The sequence below is a fragment of the Psammomys obesus genome, unplaced genomic scaffold (assembly GCF_907164565.1).
Source record: "Psammomys obesus unplaced genomic scaffold, mPsaObe1.curated_primary_1811, whole genome shotgun sequence".
NCBI lineage: Eukaryota > Metazoa > Chordata > Mammalia > Rodentia > Muridae > Psammomys > Psammomys obesus.
Window position 1 is genome coordinate 4710032 of NW_026585895.1, and position 15070 is coordinate 4725101.

A 15070-nucleotide genomic window follows, 5' to 3' on the forward strand; every position below is an offset into this window, starting at 1 on the left:
AGCAGATTCATTATTACATTTGTTTAAATGTTTTAGAAAAAATACTGAAATTAGGAAATAAAACCACATGACATTGTTTTAAAGATAAGAACTTAAAGAAAGTGTGTGTGAGCGTGTGTGTGCATGCGTGCGTGTGTGTGGTTTGCTAATTGTATTTATTAGCCAGTGGAGCTGTTGAAGAGTAAGGAAGAGTGGGAGTGGCCATGGAGCAATGCTATGTTGTTAAGGACGAGGTCAGTGCTAGGAGGGAGGGCGCAAGTGCCCCTGCCTTGTGCTTGCTGTACGGCTCGTTGAGCTTTGCCTACTGATTGCTGTGGGACAGCACAGGGAGCCGCCATTAGTGGCTGGTAGTGAGAGTGGGGTGGGATCAGGGTGCCACGTGGCTCCCATGCTCCTGTTTGTGTACAGTTTGTATTCAGAATAGGAAAAGCTATTATTCAGGAACTGACATAGACTAGTAAGGATTTCTTAAGGAGAGTTTTAAAAGAGAGTAGTTTCTGCTCTTCCCCATGTAATTATGCTAAGAGTTAATGCTGTTTGAAAGATGTGTCAGCAGGTAAAGGGACTTGCCACCAGGCCTGGTCACCTGGGATCTGTCCCTAGGACCCAGTGTGGTAGGACTGCCAGCTCCTGCAAGTTGTCCTCTGACCTTCGTCTGGGTGTGGCACACACATCCCACCCCCAACTAAATAATAAATAAATGTAGTTTTTAAATTAAACTTCACTGTCATCATCCATCCATTTCATTCATGACTGACTCCAGACTCTCACTTCCATCTAAGTGTTTCGCTGACCTAACATAGCAAGATGGGGTACATTGGCCATCTGAAGTCCAAGACCTGTCCATAGGGGTCCATGCCCTGCTCTCTCCCTGCACCGTCTCAGAGCCTGAGGTGTGAGGACATGTTACTGCTCATGATGAGACCTGTAGGTGGGGCCATGCAGTGTGCACTGAAGAGGCCAGGTTGCACCTGTGAGTGCATTGACTCTAAATGTGCAACTTGGCCAAATGCTGTGCGGCTGGCTTTGCAGTCACTGTTTGGCCTAGACTTTAACTGAAGATGATCAAAAAATATCTTTTGGACTCTTATGCAAATAAATAATATTTTATCCAAAAGCTAGGTAGCTTTAGTTGTTTTTAATGTTAGTGTGGGATCGTTTCCCTGCTGGTCAGCTGCATTGCCTCCTAACTCATGAAACCATTCGTACAATGTGCTGTGGAATTGCTTTCAGCTCCTGTTGAGGTTGCCTCCAGATTGTTAAGATTTGCTTTTATCACTTAGTGACTAGCCACAGCAAACACACTTCCCCTTCAGAGTGGCCTGAATATTTGTGATTGGTGTACAGTTTCACTGAGGCAGTCTCATAACCTTTATATGCTAGTAGATGTTTTCAGAAACCAGGACATTTTCAAAATGCCCTGTATTGGGGGGGGGGGGGGGAAGAGCTGGAAATGTTTTCATATGCATTTTCTATATTATACAATGACTTGAAAATAATATCCATAAACTTTGATAGGTATGTCTGAATATTTGCATTTCCCCAAGCTTCACGTGTTGAATGTAAATCTCAGTGTAAGGTATTGTGGGGTGGGTCTGTGCTAGTCGACTCTGCCGCCACATGAGGACGCAGGAAGGCAGCACAGCCTCTGAGACAGCAGGCGGCCTCAGCAGACAGCGCATCTGCCAGCACCATGACCTGGAGATCACTCCGTCTTGGCCACCCAGTCTGAGACATTTTATTAAAGCAGCTCACCCAGACTGACACCCTGGTTCTGGAGATGGAACAGTGGAATGGTGTAGGAACACCATTTAAGGAAGCTTTTAAGACGAAAGTACTGTTTCTGAATTTGCAGCTGTATGCCATCATTTCATGGTGTGCATGCTAATTTCAATAGAAAAACTATAATGAGTGTCAGATAAATACTTACATTCTAAAGACATAAAAGAGCAATAGGGAAACTTCCCTTAGAGTTACAGCTAGGAGGATGAGTATGTTCATTTAAAATCACACTGAATTGTTAATAAAAGAAAAGATCACACTAGAGAAGGAGTAGTGAGAGGATTAAGAGTTCCAGGCCAGTGTGGGCAGTGTAGTGGGAGCTTATTTAAAACAAACAAAAAAAAAAGGAAAAAGACAACTAGCTTACAGATTACGTGTGGTCATAACATGTGGTGACATCATCAGTACATGTTCTGGGTACTGATAAAGCGTGATGAAGTTGTCATTTAATTAACTGTTTGGCCTTGCAAAGGCTGACACTAAGGAATAAAGAAAACAACTTGGGATGGCAAGGCAAGGAGAAATTTAACCTTGGCTGATGCTACTGACCATGCCAAAAATCCTGGTAAAGTAATAATGAGAATAATGTTTATTGAGAGCTCTGTATGCATCACAGTGTGCTGAATTTAATTTACTTTAACCTTGAGTGTTGTTCATTTAGTTCTCAGTCCTGTATTATGGTAAGCCGATTTGCTGATGTGGCTGCTGATGCACAGGAAGGAAACCGTTTCTATAAATACTGCAAAGAGCACAAGTGAAGGGGTAAGCCTGGTCTAGAAGCTGCCTTTCTGCCTCTTAGATGACTTACATTTGAATGTGGAATTTTCTGTTCAGCAGCATTTAAAGCTCTTGTGCTCACTAAAGTGCAAGGCACAGAAAGCAACAGTAAGTTCTTCCACTGCTCTTGATATTATGTATCTTCATGTCCATGTTTGCCTTATCTTAACCAAATTGCTCACTGGGAATTTTCCCAACTGTCATAAATGAATGACGAGCTGTCTCTCAAACAGGTGTCTCCTGCCCAGTATTAATAGCTCTACTGAAAAATAGTGTGAATGTGTGAGCGTTGACTTTCTAGCCTACGTTTTAATACTGTGACGTGCTCCTAGGGTACCGTGCTCACTCCTTGGTTCTTACTGGCCTTAATTTACTTTATTTGTGTGTCTCTCCTGTCCTCCTCAACTCCCCGTATTGAGTCAGACTCCTTCCTTGTCTGTCTCCACATTGTAGTCTGGCTCTGAAATGCCTCCCGTGCTCATGCATTTAAGGGCTGGTTGCCAGCAGACAGGTTTCGAGAACTAGACAGGTCCTAGTGGCTCTGCCTTAGTTCTCCTCTGTGCTGTGACAGATACCTGATAAGAGTAATTTAAGAAAGGAAGGGAACGTGTCCCTCACAGTCTGGGGGTACAGTCCAGGGTGGTAGGGAAGTCACAGCAGCCGGGGCTGGAGGCCGCTGATGACTGCATCCACAGGGGAAGCAGCGTGGCAACTGATGCTCGGTGCCCTCTTCTTGCACAACTGAGAACACAACCCATGGAGCACCACCTCCGCCTAAGGCGGCAGCGGTTCTCGCCCTGTGAATGGACTCCCACGTCAGATATCCTACACATCAAGTATCATTGTGATTCTTTACACTAGCAAATTAAAGGTAGGAAGAAACAAAATAATTTTATGGTGTTGGGGGGATCACCATAGCATGAGGGGCTGTATTAAAGGGTCGCAGCATTAGGAAGGGTGAGAACCTCTGACTTAGGCTGTATCTTCCCACTGCAGTGAGCCCAGCTGCTGTGCCTGTTCTTGACTAAATCTGGAAATAACTAGGCACGCCAGCAGCTAGGCACACCTGGGACAGATTTTTCTTGATTGTATTATTTGAGATTGGAAGACGAATCTAAATCTGGACCACACCTTCGGGTGGCAGCCCACATAAATAGGCGAAGGAAGCTTTTGCTTTTTTGCCTGCTTGACCTCCACTCTCTAGCAAGTTTGTATACCCTGCTGCTGAGGCGGCCCCTCTATGGCACTAGAGCCTCCTCTTTAGAATTCTGATATATATTGAAAACCAGCTGAGATGTCCAGCCTACTAGACCGAATGGCTGTTGGATTCTTGGACTTCACTGTCTAGAGACAGCCGCTGTTGGACTATCTGGACCACAGCCTATAAGCTGCTCTCATGAACTCCCTTTACATGAATCTCCTGCTGTGTGCGTTTACATAGACATGAATTTACATTTATTCACTCTGTCAGGTCTGTTTCTCTGGAGACTCCTCATACACTAGCCAGTCTAGAAACTCCCCACTGACAGTAGCCACAAATTTAGAGTCAGGGTGATTTTTAATCTTGTCAATTTGACAATCAAGAGGGTATCAGACACCATAGGACTGGAATGACAGATGGTTGTGAGCCATCATATGGATGCTGGGACTTGAACCTGGGTCTTCTGGAAGAACAGCCCGTGTTCTTTTTTTTTTTTTTTATGTTTACATTTTAATACTTGAGAAAATGTAAGTTAAAGTGGATACAAATACTGCTGGCACAAGAAAGCAGAATATATACAAATCCAAATTCATGTAGAGTGTATGAAACTTGGATGTAAGAATACATCATAGATAACCTAGAACCCCTGCACAGATGTAGCCCATGGCAGTTCAGTGTCCAAGTGGGTTACATAGTAATGGGAAGAGGGACTGCCTCTGACATAATCTGATTGGCCTGCCCTTTGATCACCTCCTCCTGATGGGGGAGCAGCCTTACCAGGCCACGGAAGATGACATTGCAGCCACTCCTGATGTGATCTGATAGACTAAGATCAGAAAGAAGAGGAGGACCTCCCCTATCAGTGGACTTGGGGAGGGGCATGTGTGAAGAAGGGGGAGGGAAGGTGGGATTAGGAGGGGAGGAAGGAGGGCCTTATGGGGGGATACAAAATGAATAAAGTGTAATTAATAAAAGTTAAATAAAAAATTAAAAAAAAATACATCATAACCTTTATTAGCTCCTTTTAAGGAACTAACAGATTTTAAGTTAGACATATATAAAGATCACAGAAATTATTTTCTCCAAACTGTTCTTTTACCTACTAAGAACTACAGCTGGATATGGTGGCTCAAACCTGCAAGCCCAGTACTCAGAAGGCTGAGGCAGGAGGATTCCTATGACCTCAAAGCCAGCGTCAGCCCATGTTCCTAACCACTGAGCCATCTCACTACCCCAAAGTGTTTGCTTTGCTTCTTCAGAAATTGCCTTCAAAAAGTTTTATCATCTTTTTAGCAGTATAATATCATAATTTCCATTCATAAAAATGTGACATTTTGTGTTTAGCTGTGATCTGAAAATAACACATCTTAAATGAGAAAGAGTGGTTTCCTTAACATATAGACAAGGTTGAAATTCAGTTTAAGACCGTGCAGGTCGTATTCTAGAAGCTGGGTTTAGACTGTGCAGGCCATATTCTACAAACGGAGTTCAAATATCAGCCCTTTTCCTTAATGCACCATCATGTTTTGTTTTCAACTTTGCAAATGCCTTCATGACAGAAGTTACTGAATCATGATGCGGTGGTTGCACGCTGGTGCCTCATTCTGATACTATCTTGAGGTCAAGGGTCAGGGTCTGTTTATTTCATCTCTGTGTGGCCAGGTCCCTAACTGTAGTGGGAGGTGGAAGGCCTGCTGGCTGGAAAGGTCTCCTTGGTAGGGTTGCCCTGGGCTTTTCTGCATATGGGAAAGAGATGAGTGTTTTTCTTGGTTCTGGTGGGGGTGCTGTGCATCATGAGTTACAAGAGATGAGGGAATGAACAGTACCTGGAATATTGGTATCTCAATGAAGACAGAAAGAAGTGGTTTCCTCTATTAACAGCAAAATAATTTGTTTGCCTCGAGATTGGGAAGAGAGGCAGGATCTGAATACATTGTCTGGGATTATTGATGGAAGCATTGGCAAGATGCCAAAATGACTTTCCTTGCTGCAGAAAAAGAAATGCAAATGAAACTTGGAAGAGCAAAGAGAAATCACAAGAGCAGTGGGTGAGGTTGTTGCCTTTGAATAGATGATCTTTCCATTCTGGTGACTCACCTCTAGCTGGAGTCTGTACTTGATAAAAAAGCGCTGAAGCTTGGCAGCACTTAACTGTAATCTTACCCCTTGGCTGAAATTCTTCCTGCACCCAGGCTGGCCTGGTGATCTGATGTCAGCAAGCGCAAGGGATTAATAAGCCTTGACATCTTATCCTATCAGTGTAATACCTAGCTCTTCTCAAGATTGTGCTGGCCACTTCTTTGGCACCTGATCACAGGGAGAACCGTAGCGCTTCATAGCTTTCAAGACTACAGCACAACCTTGGAGAATAAATGTCCTGGCTGCTGCAGGTCACAGCACCCAGCAGTGACTACAGAGGCAGCTGAAGCCTGCAGCAGACTCTGCTATTTCTGTCACAGGTCCAGGTGCTGCTAACAAGTGGGCTGGGATCACACCCCCATTCTAAAGGAGAATATAGCTCTGAATTAGATTCCCTTCAGCTATGCACTACTATCTTCACAACTATGTTTGAGCTCTATATAGCATGTCACAGCAGAGGAAAAGAAGTGCTTGAGAAAAGAGAAAGCCGAAACCGCACTATGGAATCCTGCTCTCGAGGCTCTGCTTTGCTTCAGGTGCTTTTATTGCATTGTGAGAAGTACAGGCCCCCAAGACTGTGTTAGGGAAGACTCCTTGAGAGGTCTGGGAGCCCAGGGCAAGCCCCCAGGGAGAGGAGACAGGCAAAGAGGCTCCAACAACCAGTGAGTTCAGATTCCCGGCTCCAAGTATCACGAATGGTCTTGGCTTTATCAGCCTTTACATGTGCAAATTTTAAATTGTGTATACACCAAGTTTCAAGCAGTAAAATTCTGTTATCTGTCCAGCCATTAACCTTTTTCACTCTGAAGAATATTTGGGTGTTTTGGGGGATTTTACTGGACAGAAATTGAATTCCTCTTTTTGAATCTTGAACTTAACTACATTAAAAATGGCCTAAGGAGTTTAGAAGTGAATGTGCTTATTGTGGGGGTAGCTTGGAGGAGAGAGTTCTTGCTGGGAGTGAACAATAGCCCTGGCTCTGTGTCCAGCACTAGTGCTTGTCTGCCGCAGCTGGGGCGACTGAAGCTTACTCTCAGCTTCATAGTGAATCCGAGGCTTCCCTGGAATACATGATATCCTCTCTCAATACAATAAAATAGAAATGTGGAGTGGCTTCCAGGGTGTAACTGTTTTCTGAGTAATTATAGAGTAGAGCCTCTCTACTTGATATCTAAACAATTGTGGTTGAAAACACACACACACACACACACACACATTTTACCTTTTCTTTTTGCAGTCCTGAGGATTGAACCCATGGCCGCCTGCATGGAAGACAAGGACTCTACTACTGAGCTGCACGCTCAGCTCTTTAAGCTGATTTATCCCTTAACAAATGGCTCCTTATGCTTCCACTTTCAAGCAGGGTTAGGGGAAAGTTAAACATCGGCTTCCGGCTTTAAATGTGAGCTTCTTGGCAGCAGTTAGAATAATCTGTCCAGAGTTCAAAACACCAGCAACTTTACCTCCTGCTCTCTTTCCCTGGCATAAATGAATTGTAAAACCTAGAAACAGTAAGCCATATCTCAGCATCAGTCTAATAAATATAGTAGTTTTTCAACAAAAAAATACCTCCTATGTGCCACCTAGAGGAGCCAGATGGTAAAACACAAAACAATGCTAACAGAAAGCACAACTGACTAGATCTGTCTGTGGTTTTGTGTTCTGCCCATAGTTTCACTCGGGAGAGTCCACCGGGAGGGGTGCTGTTAAAATACTTTGTTTTGGGTTCCTTAGTGCCTCTCTCTCCCTTCTCCACCCCAGTCCCTTCCAACACCCCAACACCAGGTTGGAGAGAAAGAAGCTTAGTGGGGATAGGGGGCATCAGCTACTTCCTGATGTTGAGGGTCATTGGGTTCCTTGGGGCAGGTCCAATCTCTGTTTCAGCAGATCTCCGACTTCTTGTCAAACTGCAACAACAGCCACCAGGAGCATCTCGGGGTGGGGTGAGTGGAGTGGCCAGGGGAGCACTAGCATCCTTCCTGGGAGCGCCCTTTCTCTCTCTGGGCTCTGGCATTTATTCCCTCTCAGAGCCCTCTGATTTAAACTAGCTGCAGCTGGCAAAGAGCCCTTCTCAGAGCCCCCATGAGGCCATTAGTTTGGTGCTGTGGACCATCTGAATCAGTCCAATATCCTACATCTGGGATTAAAATGAAAACATGTTTATAATAACATAACTGAGTTTTAAAACTTCCAATCCAGAGGGGCATCTTAACCTAAAAAGTCTCATGGAGTAAGGGCTGGGCAGGAACTGGGAGACTAACTGTGTTCAAAGGTATGAGAGCAGAGACCAGCAGAAAACTAACCAGGAAAGAAGAATGGAGTAAATGCATTGTATTTTCCACTGTGATAAAACACCTTGCCAGGACAATTTCTGGAGGAGTTTATTTGAGTTTATGATTTCAGAGGGTTGGAGTCCGTGATGGTGGAAACAGCGTGTCAGGAGGAGGAAGGTGGTGGCCATGGTGGTTAGAGCTGCAAGCTGAGCTCACATCTTGAGGAACAAGCACAAAGCAGAGAGAACAAACTGGACATTGCACCATCTTTAGACTCTGCAAGCCCTCCTCTAGTGACATACTTCCTCCAACAAGGTCACACCTCCAAAACCTCCCCAGACAGTGCCACCAACAGGGGGACCGAGTGTTCAAATCCATGAATCCCAGGGAACATTCTCATTCAAACCACCACACACCCAAAGAATCATGAGGGGCTGAGTAAAAGAAAAGGCTCAAATTGTTTTTCACCTGAGAGACTTTAACTTGGAACCAAAGGGCTCTTCGTAGAGAATGTCTGCAGTAACTATTCATTGAATCTGGGCACATTATTCCTCAAACAATGAGGACAAGAACCAGACATGACCCTGACATCATGGAACTTAGAGACTACTGGAGACAGACAGCACATTTCACTTTGCCCATGACACAAATCATTTTTGTTTGATTTTGCTATTTTTAGGTTTGTTTGTTTTTTTTACAATTTATTCATTTTATACCTCTATTGTAGACCCTTCCCTCAGCTCCTCCCAGTCCCACCCTCCCTCCTCCTTCCCCCCAACCTCTTCCCCTAGTCCACTGAAAGGGGGAGTTCTCCACCCCTGTCCTCTGACCCTAGCCTAACAAGTCTCATCAGGACTTCCTGGATCCTCTTCCTCTATGGCCGGGTAAGGCTGTATCACCATGATCTGGAAACAACCCACATGTCCCTCAACTGAGGAATGGATACAGAAATTGTGGAACATTTACACAATGGAATACTACTCAGCAATTAAATACAAGGAAATCATGAAGTTTGCAGGCAACTGGATGGATCTAGAAGAGATCATCCTGAGTGAGGTATCAGAAGCAGAAAGACACACATGGTATATACTCACTTATAAGTGGATATCAGCCATATAATGTAGGATAAACATACTAAAATCTAAAGCCCTTAAAGAACCTAAACAAGAAGGACCCTAGGGAGGATGCTTCAGTCTCATTCAGAAGGGCACAAATCTCAACAGTGCTCATTGACGCAGGAGACAGACAGGAAAACAGAATGATTGTTGAGCAAGACTGTTCACCCAGCAGGGGCTTGAGTGAAAGCCTGTGTTATTCCTCACAGCCAGTGCACTGGTGATACTTCTGAGAGTTAACATAGTATCCGTCACTGGCAAACAGAATGAGTTGCACTTACATAAAATCCAGCCTCACTGTCCTTCCCTGTGGTTACTGTACTAGCAAGTGCATGAGTTTAGGTTTTGTTAAGGGGTGCAGAAGAGAGCAAGTGCAATGCTATAAATGTTGACTTCATGTTTACGTCAGTGACTAGTTATAGGTCATTTTGTCCATTGTCCTCTCGCATTCAAACTCAGTCCTAATGGCTAAGAGCAAAATGCTCACAATTGTGGGTTCCTCCAAACAGGAGGCGGGAATGTTTCCCTATCACAGAGCATCACTGAGCTTGTTGAATGTGCCTTTCCTATTTCCCACATTCTCATTTATGCTGAGAAAAGTCTTGCTTGAATATGTACCTCAGTTCCTCACAGTTATAAGGTGCCAGAAGATGGCCCGGCCTCTCCAGAACACTGGGAAGCTCATGGTGGAAACGCTTTGATCCCTGCTGGCTTTTTAACGGAGAGGATTTAAGAAATCTTTTGGCACAGGCAGAAACAGAGCTGTGGTGGCTGTTTATAGCAGGTGGATTTTTTATTACTGGATGAGAAATGATTTGTTGAAGCCAATTTATTAATGCCTGAAGGGCAGCAGGTTGCCCTGCAGGCATACTTTTCTCACATCAAAACTTCCTTCCTTTTTTAAAACTAGCATCCAAAGATACTTGAAACAAGTTTATATTTTCTTTTCTAGCCCGTCATATGCTGAACAGTAGGACCAAAGCCTTCTGGACTTCTGTGGACCTTTCTTGTTCTTGATGTCATTGATATTGTATCTCCTCAGTTGGCCGCCGCTTTTAAGGGCTGCCGACTTGCTGAACTGTTTGCACTTCCTGCTCAACTAAAAGAATGCAAAGACATGAAGTGTCTTTTGTGAAAATACATGAATAATACAAAAGCTGTTCTCAAAAGGTCTATCGGAGTGGGTATCAATGGAGTGACGGCTCTCCTCTGAATGCCTGGAGAAAAGAGCCATATTGACTCATTGAGGAACTTTCTTCTGACATTTTTAAAAAACAATCTCCATCAATAAGCGCCCACTCCCAAGAAAAGCAGGTGCTTTCAGAATAATTAACTGGAGAAACAGGAGTGGAGCACAGTATGCTGCTAACTGGTAACTTTGCTAGCTCTAATCCTAATGATGGCCATTCACAGATGACGCTTTAAAGCTTGAATACTGGTTTCTATGTTCATAGTCTGGGAGTGTATACTTCCATGTTTCCGTACAGCCATCCAGTCAGTTTAAAATCAGCGTGGAGGCCGCATTGTGGATTGAGGCCTTTCCCATGAATTTAATCCTCTATTGCCTAGGGCAGTAAAAGACCCATTTTCTGAGGTCGTTGGATTCTTTGCAAGGTGTATACAAGTCAGCTACTCTATGTGTGAGTCAGATGCAGTAAGGAAAGTGCCCCAGGGGTCACCACTGGGGCACGGGACTTGGTGGCTCCAATGCCTCAGGGCTGTGGGGGACATCGGTGGCTACGGCAGAGCCCATGATGGGCAGGAACTCTCAAGCTGTGTTGTTCAGTGTGCCCTGAGGTAGCAGTGCCATCCTCCAACTTTCCACACTTCTGGTGCCCAGTGTCCAGGTCTCAGTCTGCAGCATGTGGCACAATGCTTCCTATTTCATGAGTGACTTCCCATGTTGGTCCTGCCTGGGCCACTTCCGCTCCATCATGTCTGTCCTCATGACAGCACCCTTTCTCTGCCTCTTCTTTCCCCTCTCCTCCTCCTTTTACCTTGTGGTCCCTGCCGGAGAGAGGGCTCAGTGTTCTCGGGCGTCTGCTGCTCTCAGAGGACGTGAGTTTAGTTTCTCAGCAGTTGTGTCCCACACGTCCTGATCGCCCGTAACTCAAACTCCAGAGAATCAGCGTCGTCTCTGGCCTCTGCAGCCCCCACACACATGTGCACATACTCACACACAGACACACATGAGTTAAAAATAAACATTGGGACGTGAGAAATATTCACATATAAAATATAATATTTTTCTTTCAGAATGAATATGATAAAGTCTGGTAATCAGTCTATTTTAATTTTTTACAATGTATATCATTTAAATTATTTTTCTTCATTTAAAGTAATATTTCTTTCTTGAAGAACAGTTTCATATTTACTGAAGAAAATCCATGTTAATCCAGGAAATTTACGGATAATCAAAGAACACAAACCTGAAAGTCACCCTAAACTTTATTCCTTAGAAAGTTAGATGTTTTAATATCTGTATGTAAAAGCATATTATATGGAATACTCAACATTAAGAGTTAAAATCCATATTTTCCACAAGTATATATAGCATATATATTCTACAACTATATGTATTTCTTTAGATGTATCTATATTTACATCCTCAATTAAGCATCCTTTATCATCTGTCTCAGCAATTATGTATGATGACACTTTCATTACATCACGCAATCACCACTGTTAATGTGTGTGTGTGCGTGTGTGTTATGGGGATAATGGGAATGGGATCTAAGGCCTTGTACGTAGTAGGAAAATGCCCTCTCACTAGCTACACTCTGGCCCTGTTTGAAAACTTTAAGACTTTTAACGTCGTGACCATTTCCACAGACCATTCTCTTCTCCTCTTGTCTAGTCTGAATCACCTTGACGGCCTGTGCTTACAGAGTGTGCACCAATCCGGGATTCTTGGCTGGCATACATTTACAAACACAGAATTCGAGGTTAGGGCTGGAAGGCTGCTGCCCTTCCGTGGCCCTTTGTTCTGCAGACAGTCTTCTTCACTTCCTCCCAACAGGGTTTGACAGGGCCTGCTTCTTTGCCTCATACCAAACAGTATTTAAAAGTTTTATAGGCTCTTCTTACTCTGAACAACTCAAAGTACCACACAGATATGCTCTTAACAGTGTTCTCAGTAACAGGAAGGAGAGCAATAAGGGCCGTTAAGCTACCATTAAACCATATTGTAGAGCCTCATTATTTGGCTGAAGTAAAAAAAGAAATTAAGATTAGGTTGAGCAAAGAACAAAAATAGACATTTAGGCAACTGACTTCCCAATTATGTTTATTTATTTTGAGCAGAGAATGATTATTTTAGTTAAGAGTGTCATGGTTAGTTTTGTTACATGATTCAGTTTTTTCTTCAACGTATAGTTTCAAAACAAAGTGTAGTATATGAGAGTTTAGTATAGGACAATTTATTGTTACCAGGATAAAATAGCCTTTAAAAGGGTCTTATAAAGGGAAACCAAAATATATTTTCTATTACCGAAATATCCTATAAGATGGAATTTGTGCATGGAGTATAAGCTAATAAAAATACAGATTTAATTTTCTAATAATACTCATTGACTTTAGAGAATTATGCCAGTTTATTAAAATGTTCATCCTGCTAAAAACAAAACATTTACAAAATTGCTTCTGTTTTTGCTTCGTCTACAATAAGCCAGACTTACTACCTTTTTTGTTACATTTGCATAAAGTAATGTGAGTATGTATGCATGTATGGTCTCTATCCTTATTTCCTGACATGGAGCTTGCAAAGCCCTTGATGTTCCTGGCTGTTTAATGCCTTTGGCTCTGGTTAGGTTACTCCAGCTGTATCCCTGGATGGATGTTAGTGCCTTGAAGGACCAAGCCATGATGCCAGGATTACAATCTGAAATGCTAAGGGGGAAGGCGTGGCAGATGGGAATGGACAGGGACTCCAGACAGTGTCTTCGAAAACACCTCTGAAGTATGGGATTCTTAGTCGGACACCACTAAGTATAAGAGTATGCCTTGAATTCTTTAAAACTCAGTGGTCTGTGTCTTTTCACTCATCTTCTTCCTCTGTTTGTACTGTAAAGCAGTAACTTTCCCTGAGTAGAGGATCATGGGAACCTTGCTGTGTCATCAAGTCAGGTGGCATTTGTGGCTAACCTGAGGCCCCAGTCTGGTAACTCGCATCTGAAGCTGGGAGTGGGGCGGGGAAGCAGCCTTATGGAACCCCTTAATCTAACAGATCTTAGCTAAATCCAGATGGCCAGTTTCAGAGTTAAACTGAATTATAAAAAGCCCTGTGGATATTTGCAGATAATTGGATAATTGTTTGGTATGGGGAAAACCGCCATACTTTTGGTGGCCAGAAACATTAGTGTGAGAAAAGAAGAGGAGGAGGATGAGCGGAGGAGGAGGAGGAGGAGAAAAAAAGGAGGAGGAAGAGGAGGCTGAGGAGGAAAGGTTTTTTTCTTTTTCTTTTTCAATTTTATGTGTATGAGTGTTTTGCGTCTGCATGTCTGTCTGTCTGTGCACCACATATGTACAATGTCCAATGGAGGCCAGAAGCGGCATTGGCTCCCTTGGGACTGGAATCACAGCCTGTTGACAGCCATCATGTTAGTGCTGGGACCTGAGAGATTTCATCAGATAAGTCGATATGTTGAAAGTACTTTGCTGTTTCTGAAGAGCGGACTCTAGTTTCTGTGAAACGACACTGAATGATCAGGAGATGGCTGTGGGGATGAAGGGAGAGAGGGATGAGCGACACTTGAGCCACGCCGTGCTTAGCCCTGTGCTTCTCTTGTGCCCCTCGTACTGTTCACTGGTTGTTGCCATGCGGCTAGACTCTCTCCTCTCTGCCTTGACCCCGCTCCTCGCCCTGACATCTAAATTCATGTTTACTTCTGCTGGCTACACATCCCTGCTCCATCCATCCACGATGTTTATGAAAGCATTTCCTAAACAGACGCCGTTTCTTTCCTAAGAGTCCTGCTGCCAGCCATTAAGATGAAACGTCTGGCCTCCCGCCCCTAAGTACTGAAAGCCTGGGTAGAAGATTTACTTAAGTTACCGGCAGCCTGGACTCGGATTGTGTTTCAGCCCCACACCCCAGACAACCTACTCCAACCCACCACCCAGTTTCCTTAGTGACCACACAGCGTGTCTTGGCTTTGCTGAAGGAGCATATACTTCCGGCAAGGGCGTACACATCCATGTTCTGGCTTAAGAGTTCTCGGGTAGCTGTGCTCAGCTAGCAATGTGTCTCCCTACACACAGCTGCCACTCTCATTGCTGAGTCCCTTACCTACGTTTACGATCCTGTGACATTAGGCCAAGAAAGAAAATCGAAACTCTTCCACACTCTAAATAAAACTAGTAATAAAATCGAGTATAGGGCCACAAGGAGACAGTGGAGAGCAGAGCTGTGCCTGTGAGAAGGGGCACATATGATGGCACCAAGATCACCTGACGTTTGCTGATTGAGCTGAGGCGGTTGGCTCTGCTGCGACAGCGTGCACGCTTTATTAGGACGGCGATGTCTTTCTGGCGCTGCTGCACCATTATGATGACCTGGCAGGAAACGTGCGGACTTTCATTTTTAAAACCTGATTAGGGAGCTGTGGTGGTGCATGCCTGGTAGCACACGCCTGTAATCCCATAATCCCAGCACTCAAGGAAGCATCTCCGTGCATTCTAGGCCAGCCTGGTCTAAAAAGCTAGTCCAGGACAGACAAGGCTACACAGAGAAACCCTGTCTCAAAAAAAAAAAAAAAAAAAAAAAAAAAAAAAAAAAAAAAAAC

At 43.9% G+C, this 15070-nt stretch overlaps 1 protein-coding gene across 1 annotated transcript in view; it reads left to right on the forward strand.

Moving 5' to 3' along the window:
• Nucleotides 1-3315: 3315 nt before the first annotated feature.
• The window catches only part of Frzb (frizzled related protein), a 55920-nt gene continuing 44165 nt past the window's right edge, over nt 3316-15070 (forward strand). The window contains exon 1 of the mRNA XM_055600562.1: nt 3316-3403. Coding sequence (XP_055456537.1) covers nt 3316-3403 — 88 coding nt within the window. The remainder of the gene's footprint in view (nt 3404-15070) is intronic.